A 27262-nucleotide genomic window follows, 5' to 3' on the forward strand; every position below is an offset into this window, starting at 1 on the left:
GTTTTTGGTTCAAGTTTTAATCCCGGGCAATGCCAGGTATCCCTGCTAGCTTAATAATCGCATATGTGCGTCAACAATGTCTGCCCTCACATGTCTGCCTATTTGTTTAGGCCTCGCTTATGATGTGCACCCCCTTCACCCTCCACCTCGCCGCATGGTGTGGTGCCGATAGTAGAGCGGAGGTACGCCTGCGCATCACCAAATAGATCTGTTTTGTCACACTCCCTAGAGAACTCTATAAATTTTCGGGATAAAACGTAGCCTATGTCCTTCCACAAGAGGCAAGCTATCTCCCTGCCAAATACCATCAAAATCGCTTCAGCAGTTTAGCCGTGAAAAGGAGACAGACAGTTACTTTCACATTTATAATATTAGTATGGATATACATATATACATATACACTCACACATGTCTATGTACATGCAGACATGGAGAACTCTCTGGGCTGCCTGATATGACTTCTTATCTCTCTTTGAGCAGGGGCAGAGAGAGAAGATAGAGAAGAACAGGGAGGGGAAAAGTGAAAGCAGCTCATGTCAACTAACTAAGCAGTGTGTTGTCAGTCTGTTACTGCGCTGCTTCCCAGTCTGCAGTTGTCAGTGTGAGCGGTGAGCGTGTAGAGCAGTGCAGGCCTATGCACCCAACATCCTGCTCACAGCATTCAGAGCCGGAGAAAGCTGATCAGCGTGTGTGACTGAGGGCTGCACTGCTCGGTATTTAGTAGGACAGAGTGTATGCTACTATGCATGCCTGTCCTTGTTAGTGGAAGACATTGCGAGGAGGACACCAGGGGCAATAGAAAATAACAAGGGGATCTGCATTAATGACAACTGAGTTTATGTTAGAGGAACAAGACATTTTTTAATAAGGTGCAATCTAAAAGTTTTTCATTGGCAGATAAGAAGGCATATTATGGGTATTCCTTATAATGATACTACCCTTTAATAGCAGTCATGGCATGTTTCTTGCCTTAATTGTAAAGCATTGCAGAATAAGTTGGTGCAAAAAGCAGCATGCTCTACAAATGCACAAAACACACTTTGCAAAAACATCTAACGCTGTAATTATCGAGCATTGTCTGCTCTATTTTCACGCCTTATAGCGCTTTTTAACGCAACTCATCACTAGAGATGAGCGAGCACCCAAATGCTCGAGTCTGCGTTATTCGAGTCGAACTTTTCGTAAAATTCAAGAGCTCTACTCTACAATGGGAGACGGGACAGTGGGACGCCGGGTCCCGAGCTTTTTTTTTTCCCCCCTAAGGGCGCCCACCCACTGGCGTTTGCGATTTTCGCGGCGTTTTTTGCCGCGTTTTCGTGGCTTTTCCATTAATTTCCATTGACTTTCATGGGTGCATTAGGAGAAAAATAAGGACATATATGCAACTGACAGTTCCTATGTTAAAAAACGCAACGCAACGCAACGCAAAACGCCAGTGGAAAGGAGTACATTCAATTCTAATTGCTCTGTAGGAAAAACGCAAAACGCAAAGAAAAAAAAATCGCCAGTGGGTGGGCGCCCTAATTTGTCCGTCCGTCCGTCTCTCTCTCTCTCTCCCCTGCCTGATATTTGCCAATGACGCGCGCTGCGTTGCGGCGGGGAGGGGCCAAAACAGTCACATCACAGCGGGGAGGAGCCAAAAAGTGGGGCGGGGGTCGAACACGACTTGATGCTCGTTCGAGTAGAGAGCACCATCGAGTATGCTAATACTCGAACGAGCATCAAGCTCGGCAGAGTATGTTTGCTCAACTCTACTCATCACCCATTACAGTGATAGGGTGCATTAAAAAATGTTTTCAAACACTAACATACTTTCAAAAAATGCTGCACAAAATCACGGTAAAATGCTGCGGTTTCGCGCAATGTTTTCTGAAGGCATGTGTAAGAGTAGCCTTAGACAAAAGTATCTGGAGATGAACAAAATTTGGTTCTTTTTCAGACGGCCTGGTCTAAGTTTATACTGTCAAACTTTTAGGCCTTAGTCACACGGGCGTTTTTTCACGCGATTTGCGGATCGCATGACGGATGCGCAAGTCGCCCGCAAATCGCCCGAAAATCTGCTCCTAGCCGCGTTTCATTAGAAACGGGCCGGAGCTGTCCAGCGCATTGCATTCAATGGAGACGGCAATAGAGCCGGCTCCATTTAAAGCAATGCGCTGCGGGCGAGCCCGGGTTGAATTGTCGGGAAGGGCTTAAATATATAAGCCCTTCCCTGCAATTCATCCTAAAATGTGTAAAAATAAAAAATATATATATATACTCACCTTCTCCCATCAGCCGGAGCTCCGCGCGGCCGTCCTGCAGTGGGTGTGAAGGGGGTGTGAGTCAGACCTGCCCCCTGATTGGCTCAGCGCTGAGCCAATCAGAGGCATGTCTCACTCACACCCATTCATGAATGGATGTGAGTCAGACCTGCCCCTGATTGGCTCAGCGCTGAGAGGCAGCAGTCACTCACCCATTCATGAATTCATGAATGGGTGTGTGAGTGAAACCTGCCTCTGATTGGTCAGGGCTGTGACCAATCAGAGGCAGATCATTCAGCAGGCGGGGATTTTAAAGCCCCGCCGGCTGAATAGTGCCGAGAAGCAGTTCAGGAGAACTGACAGCAGCCGCGGCTGGACTCCGGCTGCAGCGGAAAGGTGAGTATACAATTTTTTTTTATTTTAACACATTTTAGGATGAATTGCAGGGAAGGGCTTATATATTTAAGCCCTTCCCGACAATTCACCCCTCGCACGCCGGCAGCCCATTGCTTTCAATGGAGCGGCTGTATTGCCGGCTCCATTGAATTCAATGGGCAAACATCGTTCTTCTCTGTCACAGCTGTTACAGCTGTGGCAGAGAAGAATGATTTGTCTTCTATATGTTCTCAATGGGGTCGGCGCTGCTGCCACCGGCCCCATTGAGCGCATATAGAGAAGAGAACAGGAATCGCAGATCGCAGATAGGTGCGATCTGCGATTTCTGTTCTATAATTTATCGGACGAGCACATAAAAAGCGCTCATGTGTCCGATACCATTGCAAAGCAATGGTTTTATAAAATCGCCGGACGCATGCGCATGCGCAAATCGCGGCAAAAAACGCCCGTCTGACTAAGGCCTCAGACAGGATTACCAAATCTGTGTGTGTTTTTTGACTTACGGCAAATCCACAGAAAATTGAGCTCAGCAAATCTCTGACAACTTTTTACATGGGAAGAACTGTCAGGCACAGATTCTAGACAGCGCGTCCCAGTGGTAATCGTTTCTGGGCTTTTACTGAGGAATGAACATCGCTAGTGAATGGAGATGCAGCTGACCAGGGATTGTTCCAGCCGACTTACCTCCATTCACAGTAAACAGGCAGTCGCTCATAGATAAATGACTGCCTGTTTACACAGGCCAATATGTTGTTCAGTTTAATACATGCAGAAACTGAACGATGAACAAGAAGCAAATGTTTCCAATTCAGTCGGGGCGTGCATTTACACGGAACGTTTTAACGACCTGTGTAAAGGGGCCCTTTGAAATTTTCTGCTACCTGCAGGTTATAATCTGCAAAGAAACCTGTACAGATAATGCCATCTAAGAAAATGATTGATAATGCAATATAATAGAATAATATGTGAAATACCATTAACTGTTAGCTTTACTTTAAGAGCCAAGCACTTAACTACAAAGTCCAGATTTCCCCAAAAATGTGCCAAAAGTTTTAAGAAACTTGTGCCTCTTAATACATTTGGCGCACTTTACGTCAGCACCACGTTTACTTAGGCCGGAGTCTAAAACACTTGTCTAAGTAAATATACCTCATTGTCTATATAAAGCTAATGGCGGATATCATGAATTGTATCTGGTTACACAGAGGGGTTGGGTAATTGTTGAGCCATCTGGCAATAAATGTAGGTATACTCAAGAGAGCCATCTTCAATAAACAATGGCATGGCTGTCTCCACCCTTGAAGGATCTAAATCTCTATTGTTACTTCACAGGTGTGCGAGAAGGTGAACAAACTCACAGGTATGTCATCAAGTTCCACTGGATATCTAGCATTTTACAAACAAAATATACTAGACAGACCAATAGGGATAGGTGGGTGAATAGTATACATTTAGAATCAATAATCAAATGACATCACGTATATGATAAATGTAACTATTTTTAATAATTTCACATCATCAAAGTTGGTCCTTTGTCACATCCTTTGAACAAAGCATTTCAGACGCTACTTCCACTGGTCCATGAAAGGTATTCTCCCCAGGCTCGCTGGCTTTACAGTACCAGCCCTCATTTTTATCGTCACCAGAAAAACACTGACAGATGTTTATTTTCAATGCAACAAACATACATTTTGCATTTCTTCGTAGATGAGTTGATATCTGCTGACATTCAGTCTTTAGTTTTGCAAAGTAAGGTAGTTGCAAAAAAGTGACGTTTAGTGTACAGTAATGTAAGGCAATAACCATTAGTGTAAAGACACATCTGAAGTGTTCAGCAAGCAGTCTTAGAAGACACAACAGGCTCGGAGTTTTGTTTTTGCATCTCCATTTGTAAAAAGAAAAAAAAGAGAATCCTACATTTTTACATATTCCATTACTGATACTATGGTGATTATTACTGTTATGAACATCATCTTCTTATTGGGGCATATTTACAATCCTATATGAATATGAGTCAGTGATATTGAAAACACTAATATTTAAGCAACAATGTAATGTTACCTTTATTCAATATATGTATTTATAGATTATAACAGTTGTTTAGATACTGCCATGGCCGGCCCTAACTACATGCAACCTGTGTAATTGTACAGGGTGCCTGCCACCAGCTTGTAGGGGGCACCAGGCAGAAGTAGATTTTCTTTCTTCGTGAAGTAGTGTTTTGTGGAGTTACATGAATCATCCCTCTATTGATAATAGACCACCGAAAATAAGACATTGTGCCCTTTTTGGGGCAAAAAATAATATAAGACAGTGTCTTATTTTCAGGGAAGCGCGGTATGAACTGAGGTTGGTTTGTGCTGTATTTAGGTACTAATGTTGTTTGTGGTACTATATTTATGTTATTTGTTTCTGGTACAGAATTTATTCACTGAGTTGTTCTGGTGTTGGATTTACGTTATGATGTTGGTTCAGGTGCTTTATTTATACAAGTTACAAGTTTGGTTATCGGACAATAATTACTCACTGAGCTGCTCTGGTGAGGGCATGCTGCTATTCCGCTGCTTTCTGCCCAAGCAGAATACAGGCGGACTGCCTATGAATACAATATACATAGTTTTGTTCTTACAAGGGGGGAGGATTCCACAATGGGTGCCATCTAACATAAGGCCAGTATAAATTGTATAGAAAAAATATCTATGCATTTATGTATCTATCTATTTAGATATCTATCCATCTATCTGTCTAGAGTATGTATCTATCTGTCATCAGAAAGTCATGTGACATAAAGACACATACAACAAGGTTTAGTTTTAGAATTGTATTTACATACAATTAGCTACAGCCCAAGTACAGTATTAATATAGAGGAAAATACTGTAATATGCCAACAATACATCTGGCACATCTCCAAAAGTCCTCCGGTGTAAATGGTATGCTCAGAAATGCCCCAGTGGTGCTGCATAGAATCACATCCATGGAGCACCACATAAAAAATTCTGCAGCAGCCATCAGTGAAATGTTCACAGAACTTGTACTGTGGTAGATACCTACTGTATCAGTTTTAGGCCAGTTGCACCTTGACCGGGTTGGATTGCGCATGCGGGAGCCTGCAGCGGAAACCAACACTGTGCCCAGCCGGCATCTGCGCGTACCTGGCTTTTCTTTATCTTCTGTGTACCTCAGATGGTTCGCGTGGCAAGCCATCGGACATGTGCCGTACAGATTATTTTTTTTAAACCCCTGCCTTTCCCACGTCATCGCAAATCTGGCCGTGTGCAGCCGGCCTTATACAGTTTTATATGATAAGCTTTTTTCACATTGAATCGGATTATTATATTAGAATCGGATAGAACTTTCACAGGAAAAATGTGTCCGTGTGAATACAAATTTATGGTGCTGTTCAGGGAGGTGACTGAGAGACAGGGAATGTGATTTTTATACTCTCCCATTCCTGCGCTATCCGCCGGTGAAGTCTGCATGTGGTCTGAAATTCTGGCTCTTTTCAGACCACTGTACATGTACACTCCCATAGACTTCACCGGCAGACAGCGCAGCAATGGGTGAGTATAAAAATGACATCCCCAGCCAGGGGCGTACCTAAAGGCTCAGGGGCCCAGGTGCAAAAGTTCAGCTCGGGCCCCCCCAGTTCCTATTTCCCCCTCGCCCCGTATCTATGCCTGAAGGCCAATGTCGACGTGCGGATCCGAACGGGAAATCCGTGCATCTTACTGCCCATAGGGATGCATTGGCATCAATAGGAAGCTAAAAGCATGCAGATGGGATTCCTTCCTGGTTTGCGGGTCACACGCACAGGAAGAAATCGCAGCATGCTCCATTTTCCTGTGGATTTGCCACATTGAGGCCTATGGAAGCCGTTTGTATCCGCGGCACAGCCGCAGCTGTTTTTGTGCTGTGCCGCGGATACGCGGGAGAACAGGACATTTTTTAAAATATTGGTGCGCGTGCACGTGGCACGCTGCCAGTGTGCCGAGCATGTCCCCTGACCAGAAGAAAGAAAATGCGGCCAGCACAGAGAGGATCCCCGCAGCGTCCGGAGAGGTGAGTATAATGTATTTTCTCTCTCCATGTCCACGGGCATGGACGGATTTCACTGCGGGATTCTGCACCATGTGTGCAAGTGGGCATGAGGCCCAAGAGAGAGAGATGGATAGATACATAGATATGAGAGCGATTCAGAGATAGATAGATGGATAGATAGATAGATAGATAGATAGATAGATAGATAGATAGATAGATAGATAGATAGATAGATATGGAGATAGATAGATAGATAGATAGATAGATAGATAGATAGATAGATAGATAGATAGATAGATAGATAGATAGATATGGAGATAGATTAGATAGATAGATAGATAGATAGATAGATAGGAGATAGATAGATAGATAGATAGGAGATAGATAGATAGATAGGAGATAGATAGACAGATATTAGATAGATATGGAGATGAATAGATAGATAGATGGATATGGAGATAGATAGATGGATATGGAGCTAGAGAGATGGATATGGAGATAGATATTGAGATAGATAGATAGATAGATAGATAGATAGATAGATATGGAGATAGATAGATAGATAGATATGAGATAGATAGATAGATAGATAGATAGATGGATATGGAGCTAGATAGATGGATATGGAGATAGATAGATTAGATAGATATGGAGATAGATAGATATGGAGATAGATTAGATAGATAGATAGATATGGAGATAGATAGATAGGAGATAGATAGATAGATAGATAGACAGATATTAGATAGATAGATAGATAGATAGATAGATAGATAGATAGATAGATATGGAGATGAATAGATATATAGATGGATATGGAGCTAGAGAGATGGATATGGAGATAGATATGAAGATAGATAGATATGGAGATAGATAGATAGATATAAGACTAGGCAAGATAGTTAGTTAGACAGACACATAGAAAGACAGACAGATAAATACATACCTTGGGGTCCGGACAACTTCACTGCTCAGGAGAGCAGGTGTACGCAGTGTCAGCAGGGAGATGACATCATCCCTGGGCCACTCGATGCCTTGATGTGCTGTGCCTGTGTGCTGGTAAGTCATCTCTGCTCTTTCCCCCACCCCCCTCCTCTTCCCCTGTCCTCTCTCCAAGTCCCACCCCTCCCTTCACATACTCTCCTCCTGGCTTGTGCTGTCGGCCGGACCGCACTAACTTAGCAAGCGGCCACCGACAGTACAAAGTGAAAGTAACCTGTATATGCAGGAGGGCGGCCTCTGGGCCCCCTAAAGCACAAGGGCCGGGTCGCAGTTGCGACCCCGGCACCCCCCACCGGTACGCCTATGTCCCCAGCTCTTCATCACCTCCTTGAACAGCACCATAGCACGGACACATTTTTCCTGTGAAAGTTCTATCCGATTCTAATATGCGCAGAGCTACGAAAAGGAACTCATTCATTGGAAGGGTTAATTCATATAAGCAATTTTTCTCTGACTGATTGTCCTAGTTTGAAAAATCGCTGTATGCCCTATATTTGTGCAATTCTTCTTCAAGAATTACCCATTATTTTCTATGGCAAAGTTAGCCTGGGTTCACACGGGATGTATTGGCCGCAGCAAAAACCGCGAGATTTCCGCCGGGAGAACTGGCTTTGAAGCGGCCCGGCCACTCGCTCTTTCGCTGCGGCCGGCGCTCCCATAGAGGAGAGCGCAGCCGCAGCGGAATGAAAAAAAGAATGGACATGCTGCATATTCAGAAATCTCGTCCACACAGGGCGGCCAATCCGCTGCGGTAAGTCCGGCTGGAACCGCAGCGGATTGGCCGCCCTGTGTGGACGAGATTTCTGAGAAATCTCGTCCACATGGCTGGCTAATCCCGAGATTAGCGGCCGCGGGCGGATTTGCCGCGGCTGAATTCCGCGCAGCAAAACCGCGGCAAATCCGCCCTGTGTGAACCCAGCCTTAAACAAACGCCTCGCAATCACAAGCCATGCAATTTGCATGTAATTTTCATGCGAGTGCGATGCGTTTTTAATGCAAGTTACTATTGGGACAACATGAAAAAAAGAACCCGGAAGTGCAGAACAAAGAAAAACATCTGCTAAAAACGCGTGAGATTCGCAAGAATATTGCATGGAAAAGGGTCAGTTTGTCACTGACCAGCCTCACACTGAATGCAGCCTTAGGCCATCTGCACACGGCCAGATTTGTATTGCGGAATGTGGCGTTCGTTGCAAATACCATCTATAGCATGCTATGGAAAAGATTCGGGTGCCGGCACGGAGCAGGGAGCTGCAGGGGAGAGCGGGGAGGAACGGAGGTAAGATCTTTCTCTCCTTCTCTCCCGCCCACTCTCCCCTGCTCCCCGCTGCGACTCACCTGTCAGCCGCAGCGGCACCCGAATCTTTAGCCCCGAGCACAGCGATACTCGGATAAAGCCAATTACTCGAGCGAGTAGTGCTTATCCGAGTACGCTCGCTCATCTCTATTAGTTAAGTCTATACCATTTTTGCCTACAAGGGAGATAGACTATCATTACTTTCTATATTCACCTAAATAAGTTACAGACCATAAGTATATACAAGGACTCTGCATTCTCATGCACCTGTCTAGCCCCTGAGCACTATGCTCATGGGAGGACCCAGAGTCCATTTGTACAGCCCCCAGTTCTGGAAAGATCAGTTATTAGTTAGCACTTAGTAACCCTGTTAAGAAGGTGAGCAGTGGTATAGGAGAGGTGTAGCTGAAAGAGGAAGAATAAGGAAAAGACAGAGACGGTTAATTCCTTAAAATTTGAGGAAAGAGGAAAATATGTGCCAGATATGTGTTTCCCAGGAATACTGATAATTGGGACGGTATCTCCAGTCACCAAACCTCTGGATTTGGATGTTGCCTTGTTTCTGCCTTGAAATCTCTCAATAAATGTAAGTTCTGCTGTTTCACCGTTACCCCTGTCTCTTGGAGCTCCTTCCCACAAGCTACACTACATAGCCCTCCAGGGACTACTATCTCAATAATCTGTATTGTAGTATGACCAGGTGGGAGTTAGAGTACATAGTCATCGTGAACCCAAGCTGATCCCAAGTCCAGCTGGGGGGCAGCTACATGATGAATGAATAAAAGTAATCACCAGAGTGGCCCTTTAATAGTACAATATGTTGTGCTCACGAGGTCGCAGAACAGGTAATGTGTTTTACTGCTCATCTACAGAACTTCTGTACAGTTGCAGACAAGCACTTCATACAGTATATATAGGAGATAAATTTGTCTTGCGGGGCACTTTGGTGCCTGCAGGGGGCGGTCTTTGTTTTGTCTGTCATGTCAGGACTGAACACTTTCCCCCACTTTACCCATGATGAGTTACTGCTGCTCTTCTCACTGGAGCTCTCCTGCAGTCACATGAGAGCGCCGGGGAAGGTCAGTACTGGGAGGAGACAGCAGGGAGTCAACCCCCACCTTCACAGTACTAGAGAGAAGCCATATTGAGGTGGAGCGCAGCTGACAACCTGTATATGTTGTAGGCTAGGCAGCAGCAGTGTCTGCATGTACCTGCTTACTTTTGTTTTCATCTGTACTGCGGATGGTCCGCACGGTGAGCCAACGAACATGCGCAGTACAGATTTTTTTTTGAACTCCTGCTTTTCCAATGTCATCGCCAAGTGTTTGATGTGGAATCTGCGACTTTTCCAAAATGTCAAATCGGACGGCTTCCATTGCCTTCAGTGGATCGCTTTAAATTGTCTAAAACACAGACAATTAGAGGCAAAAATGTGCAGTACAGATTTTTTAAAAACACCTGCCACGTCATCACCTAGCAGAATCCGCAACCTTTCCATAATGTCAGTTGCGGAAGGACTGCGGGTCAGACGGCTTCCATTAACTTCAATGAAAGCCATTTGCGCTGAATCTGCTCAAAAATAGAGCATGCTGTCATTTTTCCTACGCACGTGGAAAATCGCAATTAATTTCCAGTCGTGTACAGGAAAAAAATCACTTTTCCACAACATGTTATGGAAGTTATTTGCTGCGGAACCCAGAGGCGGACACCGGCCGTGTGCAGCTGGCCTAATGAGGGCCTGTTTTTTGCAGGACAAGCTATATGTTTTAATAGGACTATTTTTTGATTACATTTGATGTATTGAAAAATGTATTTTTTTTTCTGGGCAGGGGGGCGGATAGAGAAAAAAGCAGCAATACTGTAACTTTTTGGGTTTTGCTCTTGCAGTATTTACCATCGGCATACATGACATGCTAGCTCTGTGGATCAGTATGATTACAGGAAGACCGCAGTTATATCATTTCTGTTATGTTTTGCTGCTTTTATAAAGAAAAAAAAAACACTTTACAAAATTGTTTTTGCAATGCTATATTCCGAAAGCCATAACTTTCCTTTATCAGAGCTGTGTGGGCTTGGTTTTTTAATATGAGATATTTTTATTGGCACTATTTTGGGGTATATGCAAGTTTTTGATATTTTTTTACTTGGTTGTTTTGAAAGGTGGAATGACTAAAACAGTAATTTTGGCATTATTTTCTTTTACAGTATACATTATGTGGATTAAAACACGCTAATTTTATCAATTAGTTGATCATGGATGCAGTGATACCAATTGTTAAAGGGGTAAACGGCGGAGATCAGAGCCAAGATCAGCTAGCTCTGATCTTGGCCTTGGCAGCAGAGTTCACTCTAATTCTATACGGTATGGCAGTTCGTGGGAACAGTCGCTTCACCCTCTTAATATGTGTGCAGCGCAGGGCAGCAAGATGATAGGAATGAACCTACTGAATGTGTAGGCACATGTAGTGTCCATACTAACATTATGGATGCGATAGTAACTCTGTCTGGAGGAGGTGCTCAGTATAAGCTAGGCCTACACAAACGAGCAGACCTGTGAGGGCAGACGTATGTATTTGGTTATTAAGCTAGCAGGGATACCCCAGATTGCCTGAGATTAAAACTTGCACCAAAGACACATTAACATGCAGAGAGATATTAAAGAAAATCTGTGTTGCCCATAGCAACCAATCACAGTGCAGCTTTATAATTTTACCTCTGCAGTATAAGAAATATCAACCAATCACAGTGTTGCTTTTATTTTACCTCATCTGTATAAGGGCGCCCACCCACTGGCGATTTTTTTCCCTGCGAAATTCGCAGCATTTTTTTCTCTGCAGGGGTCTATGGGACTTGTAATGTTAAAACCGCGATCGCGCAAAATCGCAATTTACCGCGAAATCGCGATTTTGCGCGATCGCGATTTTAACATTACAAGTCCCATAGACCCCTGCAGAGAAAAAATGCTGCGAATTTCGCAGGGAAAAAAATCGCCAGTGGGTGGGCGCCCTTAGAAGTGGTTTCCTTTTGATAATCATATTTTCTATTCATTTTCTGGGTTTTCCTTAACCCTTTAAGGACCAGGCTGTTTTGTACCCTAAGGAACAGACACTTTTTAGGGATTCTACCCATGTGCTGGTTTAACTGCCCTATTTTTTTTCCTTTAGCTACCAAAATTATTTTTGCTCCTTTTTTTTCCTTACATGACATATAAGGCAATTTTTGTAATATCTTTTTCATTGACTTTTTTTTCTTCTGTTTTTTATTTTTATAAGGGATAAAAATGATTTTTTTTAACATTTATAGTAAATTTTTTTTAATTAGTATATTTATGCTAATATAAAGTATGTGAACGGATTCTTCATTTTGTTTCAGACGTTTTGATATATATGTATGGTTTTGGATTACAGGGCACTTATAGCGACGGTTTTGGATTATTTTTAGAGATGAGCGAGTATACTCGCTAAGGGCAATTGCTTGAGAGAGCATTGCCCTTAGCGAGTAACTGCCCGCTCGAGAGGAAAGGTTCGGGTACCGACGCGGGGGAGCTGTGAGTAGCGGCTGTCAGCAGGAGGGAGCGGGGGGGGGGGGGGGGAGAGGGTGAGAGAGATCTCCCCTCCGTTCCTCTCCGCTCTCCCCCGCAGCTCCCCTCCCGCCGCCGGCACCCGAACCTTTCCTCTCGAGCGGGCAGGTACTCGCTAAGGGCAATGCTCTCTCTCGAGCAATTGCCCTTAGCGAGTATACTCGCTCATCTCTAGTTATTTTCTTTCTTATGTATATATTATTGTTTTATTTTGTAATTTTGTTTTACTTATTTATGTAATTATGTTTTTACTATCCATGTCCCCCATGACGTCATATAAGACCTCTGAGGGATATTCACATGTTTTTTGTTATTTGACACTTTCCCACTGTAGCCGGGACATCCATAGGAGCCTCAATTACAGGGAAAAACATCCTCTGTAGTGACATTAGTCACTGGCAGAGCTGATTAGGGTCTGCTATGACCCTGTAGCTCTGCTGTAGCAGGGAATCCCTGCGGTCACGTGACCTCCCCGACTCCTGTAGTGAGTTACACTTTCACATTTGGAGTACACAGTGTTCATCGAGAGCTGTGTACTCGAGGAAGGAAAGGGCAGAAAGGATTGAAAGCCCCTCCTGCCTTCTCCTCCGGGTTTTCAGCTGTCACTAACACCTGACAACCTATCCTGCCCTCTAATTGATTGCAGAGCCAGGAGGCTTAAATCCTCGCCATAATTTTACTATTGGCGGGGCTTTAAGCCCAGGAACAGGCACCATATATTTACCGTGCTTTGTACTTAATAGGTTAATATGGTGCCCAAGTCAGATCTAGCACATGGCTCTAGCAGAGCTTGAGCTGCGAAAATTACTAGCAGCTAAGAACCTGATGACCACGCTGAGGCAAGAAGGCATCAACAAGACAAGCTGCTCTTAGAGCAGTAGAGACCCTGCAGCATCTCAGGCCCATCGGACTTTAGATTAAAAAAAATACAAATTTCACGCGGACGAAGTCGCGGGTAGCAAACTAGTGTGCTATATATACCTATGATTTGCGTAAAGTTTTAAAGTCTAGATTGCCCGCGCCTGTGTTCTGTAAGGGGACTGTAGACCAGGTTTTGTGATGTTTCGTAAAAGTTCTGTGTGTGTGTTTTTTGCAATTAAAACATACCTCCCCAGTCCCCACCTACAACACATACCTGATCCTCCAAGAACTGCCCACAAACCCTCAGACAAATGCTGATTTTGGGCTAAAATACATGTGCAACAACCCTAAAACTTGTTTCAGTTTTTCAAGAGGGGGGCTTTTCTGATTTTTGCTATGGAGCCCTGAGATTCTGTATGTATAGTGACTATCAGTGGTTCACTTTAAATTGTCTAAAACACAGAACCAAAAATCTTTAAGGCCTCCTTCAGACGAACGTCATTTTAGATAGCCACACACACAAAAAAAAATTGGCACATGTCATTGTTTAGCAGCGCTCCCTCTCCCTTTTTCTGCTGGGGGCAAGAGTTTAGCAGTGGGGGACACCTGACATTGTTTAGCAGCACTTGGCACTGCTAAACTCCCTCCCCCTCGCTTTACTGGACAGCTCCAATTGACTCCCATGGAAGTCTATGGAGTCTCTTGCATTTTGATGTGAAAGGAATATCAGCGTAAAAATAATGTGCCTATGTCCTATCTTTAGATGCGCTATTTTTTTGGCCTGTCAAATAATTGCTTGTCTGAAGGAAACAATTGGTTCTTTTAGACATGATTTTTTGACGCCCATGTGAATGAGGCCTCAGCCTGTACTAGTGACAGGAGCACCGAGGATCTTACACTAATTTTATCACTTTGTGTTTCCACAACTGTCATCATTTTTAACTACGTCATCCATGTCACAGGGGGGTGAGGCAGACTTTGCTAAAAAATATGCAGCTAGGGCAACAGGTCTGGCCCGCTCGCCAGTCTGCCATGATGCATTTACATACAGTGCTGGAGATTTTCAAACATCTAATACACAGATGTGCTTTTACCAACATTGAAAACAAAAGCTGTGTTGGAAAGACTGCAGCTACACTATTGCAGCGCTGGGATTGTTTTAACTTTCTTAAAACTGGTGACAGGTTCCCTTTAACCTGTAACATTCACCATTATACAGCTATGTAATATGATAATATCAACCGAAGCACAATGGCGACATCTGCTGGATGGAAAGCATAACAACATAGTTAAATAATATGAATAAGCATATTGCTATATACAGATGAAATGTTCCATTTTTATAGAGACATACAGAAGTGTCTGTGCTAACAGCCCCATTGAGTTTAATGATGGGATATTATTAGATGGTAAAGGCTACCAACTGGCACCACATAGTCTTCGTGCTGTAAGGAAATATTTTACTTTTGGAGTGGTGAACAGCACGCTAGGTGAAAACCTGACATTTCATTACTTTGAGCCATTGAAGTCAATAGAAAAATGAATGCATTAAAACTGAAGTGTGACATAACATGAACATCATGTAGTATTTATGATATTTTGAATCAAACAGGTGGGCTTTTAATTTTGGAGAATAGTTTTCCTAAATGCCAGATCATGGGGTAGAGGTGCTCATGGTTAGGAGACAATGCAATGGTTTTTGGCCTGTATATGGCTGCATGTGTGTATATAAAGTGTAAATGCTTTACCAAAGACATCTACACATTATATTATAACACATAGGAAAATCATAAATGAATTTAAATCTGTTATATTGTAGGTTAAACATTTTGAGGAGTTTTGTAAAGTCCAAAATGAGTGAAAAATCAAAAAAGAATGAAGAACAAGAAGCCATGGAGACAGAAACTGCGAAAGATAACAATCCCAGAGCACAGAAGCAGTTGGTATGACTTTCACAATATAACCTTATATTCTATTCTGGAATTCTTAAACTCTGTCCACATCTCCTCCTTCAGTTTCATTATAGAATTGTTAGTGCATATATTCGCTAGTTGGTATGTTTTCAGGTGCCCAAATTTGTTAGTTAATGCTTGAGATCGAGGAAGCTTACAAATCACACACAGCATTGAATATGATAGGAAGTAGTCTGATTTATTAGCTAATCCACAGAGATATTTATACAAAGACATGTAAAACAAGGTTAGAAGACGCCTCACTTGTAAATAATTATAATTTATTATAATTCATTTATTATAATTAGTTATTAAAAACTCAGTAAATGGCCTTGCTTTCCTGTGATAGATACAATCATAACATCTGAATATGTACTAAAGGAAAGACAGAATAATAGAGAAGAAGAGCAGGTTACAAGGCAAGATGGAGGATAGAAAATATTATAGCTTCTCTTACAAAATAGAAGACCGAAAATAAGATGGCCACTGGATCTGTTAGTGATAGAAACCAGTGGCAGCTCACAGAACACATTGACTATAATGGATTATGTCTCGTTGCCATCATTTTACCGTAAAAAATAGCGTGACAAGCTGTGATAACTGGCGATATTGTGTAGTGATCAGACTATGACGACTGTCTGGGGCATAAGCACCCTACAGCCGTCCCACTGACTAGCATTCCTGTGCTTTACATAGGAGCGATAGTCGTTCTGTGAGTGGAGGCTGGAGATCATTACGGCTTCATTCACAGTAAATAGGCATTCGTTGATAGTTGAATGACTGCCTGTTTTCACAGGCCAATAGTCGTTTGGCTTTTAGTTTTGGTAAAAATCAAGCAAATCCGACAAGTAAGCAATTTCTTGCTTAGTGCTCTGTCGGTGGGTTGCATCTACACAAAACAATTATTGCCCGAATTCGCTGTTTCCAGCAATAATTTGGGCGATATGCCCCGTGTTAAGGTACCTTTAGATACAGGGTGATATTGTGTAGCGATCAGGCTGTGTTAGGTACGGATCATTTTTTAACCTCTCTCATTATTGTTTTACAGCAAATTGAGAGGCAGTTGAAATGTTTAGCTTTTCAGAATCCTGGACCTCAGGTCGCAGACTTTAATCCTGAAACTCGAAAGCAGAAGAAGAAAGCCTACAGGTCTCAGATGAATGGATATTACACTACCAACAAGTAAGGGACAACAGTATGTCCGCTGCACTCTGAATATAGAATATAGCAAATGAACCCTTTCCAATACACTGACGTCTGAAGACATTCTGATTGAAGGCTGTATAGCTCCGATGCCGGAAGATGTCTGGCAGGGTATTCTTACTGTAGATTACTGGCCGCTCTGTTGTCGGGGGCTTCTCTAGATTGTCACATACCGCAGTACTGGCTCTAGCTAGCAGATGGCACCATTGTATAATGGCAGAAAGAGAAAGCCCCCTAGTAAACCCTGAATCCAAAATTGGATTGCAAAGGGTTAATGTTTATTCAAATAATACGCATGAACCTGTCTAAGCTGGCATAGGCAGAAAATAAATATCTGCCCCAAATATGAGGATATATACATTTAATTATTTTTCTTACGCCTATGGGGGTATGTGTCTACTTTATGGGAGGTTGATGGTTGTTTGCAGAATCTTGGCTGTTCCTAGTATTACATTCGTCTGGACAGTGTGCTCAGATGTTGTACCTGGGATTTGTTACAGCCATTATACAAATCCCAGGAACATCTAAACTCACTACGCTCAAGAAGCTGGCATAATCGGAAAAAAAATATCTGACCAAATATGAAGAGGATATAACAAAAGAGGCAACTGTGCCATTTATAATGTCATGTTCATAGTGTTGGTGGTTCCTTTTGGGACCTCCATTGCAGTTCCATACAAAAAAAAATTTTAACTTGGATATTTTAAACCTTTTATAAGGTCTCTGTAGGCGACTTGAACTAATGATTGTTCAGATAATACACTGCAGTATTTCTGTACCGCAGTGTATTATCTCTATTCTTGACTATCACAAGTCATGGCAGACCCCGAGGCTATTATTGGGCATCTGATTTGCCAGGACAACCCATCAGCCCTCTGTGACTGGATGGCAGAGGGCCCATGATGTTATAATTGGAGCCCATTCCCTTTGTTATCCGCTTACTTGCCGTGATTAACATTGATTGTAGCATGTAAGCGGTTAAGTGAGGAGATCACAATTATCTGCCATCACCATGGTTGCACTTGCGCCCCAGCTGATAGAAAAAACTGTCTCCCATTGTGAATGTTGGGGCTCTACATGCAATACATATATGGTAATTTGCATGAATTCCTTTCCTACCGTGATGTACATGCACATCATGGGGCATGAAGTGGTTAAACCTCTTCCAAAGTTCAAAAAGCAATGCTCAGTATATATCAGCAAATTATAGACCTTGTCAAGCAATGCATTGAGTAGGAACTATCATTGTAGCTCTGTAGGCTATATGCAATGAGCTCACACTGGCTCACTTAGATACACACATGTTTAGTGAAGTATCAAAGGAGTTATAAAAACTCTCCCAGAACATTAATATAGTATTTAACATAGTATTTTAGGTTGAAAAAAGACTAGTGTACATCCAGTTCAGTCTATTACCCCCCCCCCCTCCTACCCCTCAATGCGGATACAGAGGAAGGTGAAAAAACCCCAATGATGTAGAAGCCAATTTCTCTCATTTTAGGCAAAAAGGAATTAATCCCTGTCTCCAAGTCAGGCAATTGGAGTAATCCAGGGATCGATGAACAGCCCTTCTGAAGTAGTGACTAGAACATTGACTATTACATGTAATATTGTCTCCCTAAGGAGAAAAGAGTGTTTCTGACCCCCGTCCCAGGCCTCTCACTAGCAAAAGCCAGACTCCTACTGTACACTGATGATGGGCAATAACCCGGAAACAGCTGTATGTACATGGGGTCTGGCTTTGCTTTTAATTCCCAGTCATTGTAACAAGACTTGTATAAAAAGTCGGCCTCTGACTTGAAGGAATGCTGCCTTTCAATAGGTGGCACTGTGGAGGATTTATTCCATCTCCCTTATTTTTATTTATGTAATATTGTTGCGCTCTACACTACAGGCCCCTCCGTGACTCTTTAAACCAGGCATTTTTGCAATGGATGTCAATGCCAATCTCTTTAAAATCTTCTGCAAATTCCTCATGTAACACAGGTGTATTTCACTGTAGATTCTCTGCGTTGTTCACCCGTCCAGCTTAGAAAGAGGTGAAGTTCGCAGTGCAAAGCCGCAACTGCTTCTCAACAAAATGAGCCTGCTGCAGAATTGAAAACTTTCTGCATGATCGTTTTTCTATGCAGAAAATGTCCGCTCCATGTGGATGAGATTTTATTTTGCGGCAGATTTTAAATAGGTTTGCATTGAGATCCACAGTAGAGATGAGCGAGTGTACTCGGTTCGGGTGTTTTTGCACTCGAGCACCGCTTTTTCCGAGTAACTGACTACTCGGACGAAAAGATTCGGGGGGCGGCGTGGTGGAGCGGGGGGTAGCAGTGGGGAACAGGGGGGAGCTCTCTCTCTCTGTCCCCCCCACTCCCCTCTGCAACCCCCCGCTCACCCCCGAATCTTTTCGTCCGAGTAGTCAGTTACTCGGAAAAAGCGGTGCTCGAGTGCAAAAACACCCGAACCGAGTACGTTCGCTCATCTCTAATCCACAGTAAAAATATTCTGGAAGAGTCTTTATAACACCTTTGATACTAAAGATTTTGTAGGGTCTCATCCACTTACTTTATACTATAATGGACTATGGGTTTTATGTGTGTAAATCCGCAGCAGACTCTGCACGTATGAATCCAGCGTTACTGCACTGTGTGAATAGAGCCTAATGAGTGGATCTTAGAGCACATGAGAAGTTGCTACAAATCTGATTTCTTCTGCATAATGTAATGCCATATTAATAAGGTTAGCCCGTAGCTATTGTACCCGTAACACCTTGTATCATCTAACGTAACCATAACTGTAATGTCTTTTCAGGGTTTCTGTAAAAAAATATGATAAGCAAGGCAAACTCCTGTGTAATAACCGGGACTTGTGCGACTGCCTGGAGAAGAGCTGCCTCGGGTGCTTCTACCCCTGTCCGAAGTGTAGCTCCAACAAGTGTGGACCCGAGTGTCGCTGCAACAGGAAGTGGGTCTACGACAGAATACAGACGGAGGCTGGTGACATCATTAGCAAGATGCCGTTTTATGTTCCCGATTAATACAGTGGAGGGCTTCCCCCCACACTGCTTCTGTGCAAGTTTAATGTACACTTTTGTGTGATACTGAGTTATGTTAGAAAATGGTGTAGAAATCCAAGTAGCTGTTAACACAGAAGAACTGTGGAACATGTCAGTCTGCTGTGAACCTCACTGACCCAAGAACAGTCCTGTTCAGAAAACTGGTAGAAGGCACACTTTACTGAAATAGTCATTTCTGGGACAACCTACTTAACTTTTGTTGAATAATGTTAATGAAAAGTTAATTGTCGTTATGTCTGGAATTGTTAGTTTCTAATAACATTGTATTAGGCCGGGCTCACACAAGTGTAATTTAATTGCGAATTATGTGCGCAAGGCACGTGCGCATAATATGCGGTGAATGCAGTCAATGAAAGGGATTGATTTTCATTTATCCATTCACACTTGCATATATTTATTGTGTATAATAAGCGTGTATAAAAGAACGCGTATGTTCTATTTTTACCGTATATTACACACCTAAGCCCTATTGTTCTCTATGAGACAATGGAAGGAAAGTTAAAAAAAAAAGGAGAAACCAGGAATCCCGTGCATGACGTCCGTGAGATACAATGTCATGCGCAGGCATACGCTATCAAACGCTGTGATGCGCAGGTAAAACGCTGTGCTTTTTACGCATTGTTTTACAGCTATGTGAGCTCGACCTTAATGTGTGAACTAGAAGTGAGAAGTCAGTTGAAGACTTTTGCATGGTGTTGTAACAATACTCATAGGCTTTTATGAGACCCTAGTTTAAAGGGGTTTCCCAGGAATATAAAAATGTATAAAAACAGTGGGGTTGCTGTAAGGGCTTGTTCACATCAGCATTTTGCTTTCCCCTTTTAAAAAATCCGTATTTTTTTTTTCATAACCCAGATGGCAAAATGGATTTAAAACTGAACCAAATGGATAATTTCCATTTTTTTAATGGATCCGGTAGACAGATCTATCAAAGAAGTGGCCAAAACTGAAGAGAAAAAAATCAGTAGGGACCTTTCTGTTTGCTTTCCTTTTTTAAGTGGAAAAAAGTGCAACAGTCTGTGTGTTTGCGGAAGCAGATAAAACGGAACTGAACTGACCATAACTGAAGCTCAGAACTCAATAGGCAGTAAAATGGGACCTTTTTTTCTATTTTGGTGGAATGGAAAACAAAAACACTGATGTGAAGGAGCCCTGACATGAATGACCTCGGATAAATGAGTGCTTTTTATGTTTTTGCTTTTTTTTACATTCTTTGTGCCTTGAGCTCAAGCTGCCCGTCCCCCTAGAACACTTCCTATTTATCACTGCTTCTGCCGGCAGTCTTCAAAGTTATCTATCCCCTGCACTTGTTCATGCCTGCCCAGTAGACCCTTCTCAGTGCCAACCCCTGCTCAGTGCATAGGATAATATCTAGCCTCCCCTTTGTAATGCAATGCCCCGCACTGCTGCTTTGAAGGATGCGATGTAGGATGTCAGGCAGGGAAGTGGGTGGTTGGATATGAATGTGATAACAGAGCATATGTGAGCTGTACGGTTTACCCATGCATTGTTTAGAATCGGCAGTAGACCCTGCCCATGAACGTGGCGTTAGCAATGATGACATATTCATTATGGGCATATAAGACAGACAGAAGAACACGTACTGGATGAATGGCATGTGATCTGCCAGCCTATACATAGAGGAGGCACTGGGTAACGTGACAGAGATGCAACCGTCAGAAAGCTAGAAATAATAAAAAGGGGCTAAATCACAAAGTTAGTTTTTATTCAGTCAGCAGACAATTTAAAACTAAAAACTTAGTTCAGAATACAATATTTTAGGTTCCATTGAATATCGTATTCCGAAAATATTCTGGCCTAGAATTCTTACTTAAAGGGGTTGTCCCGCGAAAGCAAGTGGGGTTAAGCACTTCTGTATGGCCATATCAATGCACTTTGTAATATACATCGTGCATTAAATATTGGCCATACAGAAGTTATACACTTACCCCCTCTGGTGTTGGCGTCCCCGTCTCCATGGCGCCGACCGAAGCCTTCTTCTGCCTGGATTAGACGCGCTTGCGCTGAAGGGGCCGCTCCAACGTGCTCGCGCCGCACAGGTCTTCTGCGCATGCGCAGAAGACCTCTGCAGCGCGAGCACGCTGGAGCCGGACAGAAGAGGGCAGACTGCACAAGCGCGTTTAATCCAGGCAGAAGAAGGCTTTGGTCGGCGCCATGGAGATGGGGATGCCAGGACCAGAGGGGGTAAGTATATAACTTCTGTATGGCTCATATTTAATGCACGATGTATATTACAAAGTGCATTAATATGGCCATACAGAAGTGCATAACCCCACTTGCTTTCGCGGGACAACCCCTTTAAGATAACCTTGTTAAGCTGCATTCACTCTGTATTTGCAGTATCCATTTGTCATATGGGCAGCAAAAGCTTTGGCCGCATATTTTAAACGTATCCATAGGCCCTCAGTTACTCAATGAAAGCCAAAAGAATGACCCTTTGTCTTCGTTGGACTGGTATACACGGGTAAACCATTTTCCTTTGCTGTGTGGACTAGTGAAGTCTACTATTCTATACAGATATATACCACACAATGTAAGTTTATTTGCACATGGCAACCAATAGCTATACACTGGTATCTGTCAGAGGTATCCGTCATAGCTCTAGGTTGGGAAATCCTCCCAGACCATGCCTCCAGCATACACTGCAATCGCAGTGTGACTTTCTCCTACTTCACACAACAGCCTCCTGTATATGGTTCTACTGTGTATAGGAGGCCTAAGACGGCGCTTTCAGACATAACTGCAAAAAAAAAAAACATTTTTAATTTTATATTTTGTAAATGGAAGAGAACTAACATGCACAGTATCATTTTTTAGTACGGGACTGTATAAGCCATTGCTAGAACTTTACTTTGCTATTTCTATGTTCTTAGTTTCTTTTTCCAAACCCGATTTCTGCTTGAGAAACATTAATAGTTTTGTATTTTTGCAAGTTTTATATTTTGTACAAATAATGTTATATTTTATATTCAGAGTAATGAATATTTTTTGTTAATTTATCTTTTATAAGAATTTATAGTAATATTTATAAAATAGGTTATAATTCTTATATTTATAGACAAACTGTTATTGTCTGTCTCTTATTGTTGCCATATTTTATCATTTGTTTTGTGCACAGAAACAAATAAAAGGTAACCTTTCGTGGCTCTCAAAGCTATAGTTAGATTTTTCTTACATGGCTCATTACCATATCATTAGCGTCATATCATTGCTTCCACCTTAAAGGGGTCCGGTCATCAAAAAGAAGAAATACTATACTTACCTATTCCTCCCCTGTCAGTCTACTTATCACATCTTCATCTCACCTATCTTCTCCTGTCTCTTGCAGTCAGGGATAAAAGGGTGGGGGGAAACACTACCTCTAGCTGGCTGATTCTTCTGCTTCCTGTGAGGTTATGTAGATTCACAGGCAGTCTTCTTCCTGCCAGCAATGTATGCTTTGTCACAGTTTAGAGCCCAGGAGGGGGAGTGCTGAGCTATTTGCCTGTGAAGGAATAGGGGAGTATAGATTTTTTTTTTTATTATTACAAAATCCCTTTAAGGCTTATTTACACGCAAAGACAATCTTTCAAACAATTGAAAGATTGAGAGTTTTAGTGACTGTTTTGCATAAAGTGTTAATGCATGTCCATTAACACTTTATCAGCTTCATTTGAACATAAAAGGGCCTCTGGGAGCTGTTTGTAGAGCACATCATGTGGTCTGAGCTCTGCACACAGCTCCATTGTTCTCACACAGACTGTTGGCAGAATACAATGTAATCTCCGACTCCTATGCAGAAAACAGCGTGTGGTCCCTGTTATTTCTCTCAGGCTGAATGATGGATTTTAAGCTCACCTTAGGCCGCCTGCAGACGGGCGGAAATTCCGCGGTGGGATTTCCCGCTGAATTTCCACCCTTGGAAGCTGCCATAGGATTGCGTTAGCAAACACAATCCTAGGCAGACGGCTGCGGTTTGGCCACGCGAAATCTTGTGTGGCAAACAAGCCGCAGCATGAACTATGTCTGTACGGGGCTCGCAGAACGTCACTCACTGGCCGCCGGCTCCGGTCTGCGCTTGCGCCGGCTGCCGTCACATGAATGATCCGGAGCTGGGGGGCGTGGGTGAGTACGCGCTGCTTTCTGCAGGCGCTCAGGTCGGGTCCTGCGGCGAGAATTCTCGCTGCCGGATCCGACCCGGCCGTCTGCAGGCGGCCTTAAAATCATCGTTCAGCGGAAGAGTGAACGAAGGCAGTGTTTACATGCAACGCTTATCGCTCATATGCCATCATTTGAACGAATTTTGAGCGCTAATCGTTGCGTGTAAATGGGCCTTTAGTTATCTTCTGCTTTATTCCTGCACATAATTTGAGTCGATTTCAGGCTTTGTCTATCTGTCTAATGTAACATTCTTTGCTTTGACAGACATGATCATTGTTTCATTGTGTCCTGCTAATGTTATTGGCATCCAGATTTTGCAGATTTACAGTGGACCCGGAAAGTCTTCAGACCTATTCACTTGTTTACATTTGGTTATGTTTTCGTCTTGCACAAATAACAAAAAAACAACTAAACTTTTCCCCCATTCTGCACTCAGCATGCTCCGAAGAACACAATGGCTTCTACAATTCTTAAATGGAAGAGGTTTGGAACAATCACCAAACTAAGTAATCTGGAGAGAAGGGCCTTGGTAAGAGAGGTGACCAGGATCCCAATGGGCCTCAATTCTAAGTGTTACGTCTGGAGAGAACCGGGCATTGCTTATCACCTGCTCAATACCATTCCTACAGCGAAATATGGTGGTGGCAGCATCATGCTGTGGTGGGATTCGTTAAAGTTGATGGAAAGGTGAATGCAGGAAAGTGCAGAGATATTCTCAATGAAAACCTGATCCAGAGCGCAAGGGACCTAAGACTAGGCAGAAGGTTCGCCTTCAACAATTCCCCTAGGCATACAGAAAAGACAACACAGGAGTGGCTTACAGATAACTCCGTGAATGTCCTTGAATGGCTCAGCCAGAGCCCTGAATGGAACCCAATCAAACATCATTGGAGAGACCTGAAAATGGCTGTCCACAGATGGTCCCCATTCAACCCGACAGTGCTTGAGAGGATCTGCAGAGATAAGTGGCAGAAAATCTCCAAATCCAGGCGAGCAAACCTTGTGGCATCATACCGAAGAATTACTACCAAAGATACTTCAACTAAGTACTGTACTTACGTCAAGGTTAGGGTGTTTTCACATCTGTGCTTGGGGTTCCACTTTCCTGCTCTGTTCAAGGAGCAAGAAAGGAGAATCCCTGTGGCTGAACGACTCCATCTTAGGATGGAACCAAACAGCGCAAACAGACTCCATTGACTATAATGAGGTCTGTTCGCTTTCCACCCAGCTACATGGCTGTTAGCCACAAGAAAAAGCACCGCATGAAGCACTTTTTCTTCCGGTAATTTGCGCTGGATCTGCAACAGAACCTTCAACCAGGGGTTCCAACGCAGATGTGAAGCTGTTCTTAAGTTTTTTTGTTTTTGAAAAATTCACAAATATTTCTAACATTCTATTTTCACTTTCTCATTATGGGGTATTCAGTCCAGAATGTTAGAGAAAAACTTGATTTTGTGATAGGTGGCCATGTGAAGTAATGTGTCTTCCGATGGTATCCCGTAGAACATAAGTCGAGCAGCACAACCAGTAATCCAAAATGGTATTTCTTTATTGATCCATACAAAAAGGGCAGAGCAACAACGTTTCAACCCCTTCCGGAGTCTTTGTTAAGCTCGACTTATGTTCTACTTGGATGAATTTTGTAGTCCTAGGAGTCGGGACCTTTTGCACACCAGATCCACGCCTTGCACCTGTTGGTGTATTCCAGTGGAGTGCTGCTGCATTTATATTCTTTGCTTTCAATGTATCCCAGACATGCTCTATTGGGGATAAATATGGGGACCATTCGGGCCAATCCATGGTCATGACACCTTCCAAGACATGTCTTGTCATGTATGCATTATGTGGACAGGCATTATCCTGTTGGAAGATACTATTTTGGACAGTGGTCATGATGTTTATGACAACAGGGTGTGCTATTCTGTCCACATACTGGTGGGCAGTCATTGTGCCTTTAACAACCACTAACTCCACACAACTGATTGGCCCCCCAAACCATGACTCCAGGGGTTGGACCTGTGTGGCACTGAATTCACAGCAAAGTGGGCCCTTTCTCCAAAACACTGATGTATATGTTGAAGATTATCACTTTGCCCCAGATAGAATCAGGACTCCTGACTAAACACAACTGCTCTCCATTCATGTGTCCAGTTGCTTCTATCAGTGCAACAGGTCATTTGTTGCTGGCAGTGAAACCGAGATAATGAACCACACTGCATGGGGGTCCGAGAATGCAAGCCAGCTTCAAGAAGTCAGTTTATAGTTGTTCATAGGATGGCTCTAACTCCAACCACTACTCGAATTAGTACTACAATCGCCCTTCTATCAGCAACTGCCATCCACACGATCCGGTGGTCTTCACGTTGCGTTGGCCTTCTGAATGAATCTATGCCAGGTCTGCAAGTACTGTAGCCCTCCTGTGTTCACTGAGTAACCACCCTCTGTACTGACATTGCACTACAGCCAGTCCTTCGAGAAATTTCACGATATGATGCCCCCATTTAGAACATGCCAATTATACGACCACTCTCTAAGTCAGACATTTGTGTGTACAGAGTTCAAACTCTATGATTTGGCATGCCTGGTGTGGCAAGTTGGGGTTAGTCGCCTATCGGATCACCATCTTTCTGTTAGACTGGTTGGCACACGTGCATAAAAGGCTCAGGAGATTTGAAGCTTCTTTTAAAGTTATGGTGCCTGCTAGTATTTATTCCATCTACAGCACATGCAATACTTAATACATACAGTCCTAAGAGTTCACAACCCGAAGAGTCTCCATCACCACCCTCACCCAGGGAGTCTAGAGGCATCCTTCTTTGTCAGACTTGGAATGGGCCCCAACTGGTCCATGTCAGACCAGAGGATCCTAGTTCCTGATGCGGTGTCTTCTCACCGCCTCTCAGCCAACTTTCCCCTGAGTGTGGCAGGAACTGACACTTTCATATTGCTTCCTGCCACACCCACAGATGTTACTTCTTGTTTCTACAGCCTGAATGCCTACCACCTTCTGTGTACTGGACTCCTACACTGGACATTGACAATCTGTGCACCAAAAAGGATCTTCTTACATAACACACTGTACAACCTATAAACTAAAACAATGGTGGAAATTTACTAAACCTGGCATTTTTGACGCTGAGCTCAGTACAATTTCCCCCGGAGCATGGTACGCTTGATACATGAAGAGGAGCAGGCTTCTTCAAGTATTTAACGCATCCCAGCACCTCTGTGGGCCTTCAGAGAAATGGTCTGAAGGGGCTGTCTTTTGTGGTTTGCACAATGAATGGCGGGCAGGCCGCGGATCAGACGGCTTCCTCAATGAAAGCCGTCCATGCAGAATCCACAAAAAAGCATGGTGATATTTTTCCTCTGCTGCGAAAACTGCTGTTTGTTTCCCCAAGTGTGCAGGAAGACTTGATCTCCCATGGTATGCTATGGGCGCTATTTGCTGCAGATC

The 27262-nt window shown here is 43.2% G+C and overlaps 1 protein-coding gene across 1 annotated transcript; it reads left to right on the top strand.

The window, feature by feature from the left end:
* Window positions 1–15242: 15242 nt before the first annotated feature.
* ARL14EPL (ADP ribosylation factor like GTPase 14 effector protein like) lies at window positions 15243–21501 on the top strand. Its single transcript, XM_066601908.1, has 3 exons — window positions 15243–15362; window positions 16420–16553; window positions 19380–21501. The coding sequence occupies exons 1-3, from the start codon at window positions 15273–15275 to the stop codon at window positions 19603–19605; spliced, it is 450 nt and encodes a 149-aa protein (XP_066458005.1). The 5' UTR covers window positions 15243–15272; the 3' UTR covers window positions 19606–21501.
* The last annotated feature ends 5761 nt before the right edge of the window (window positions 21502–27262 follow it).

This window comes from Eleutherodactylus coqui, chromosome 5 (genome assembly GCF_035609145.1).
Source record: "Eleutherodactylus coqui strain aEleCoq1 chromosome 5, aEleCoq1.hap1, whole genome shotgun sequence".
NCBI classification, from domain to species: domain Eukaryota; kingdom Metazoa; phylum Chordata; class Amphibia; order Anura; family Eleutherodactylidae; genus Eleutherodactylus; species Eleutherodactylus coqui.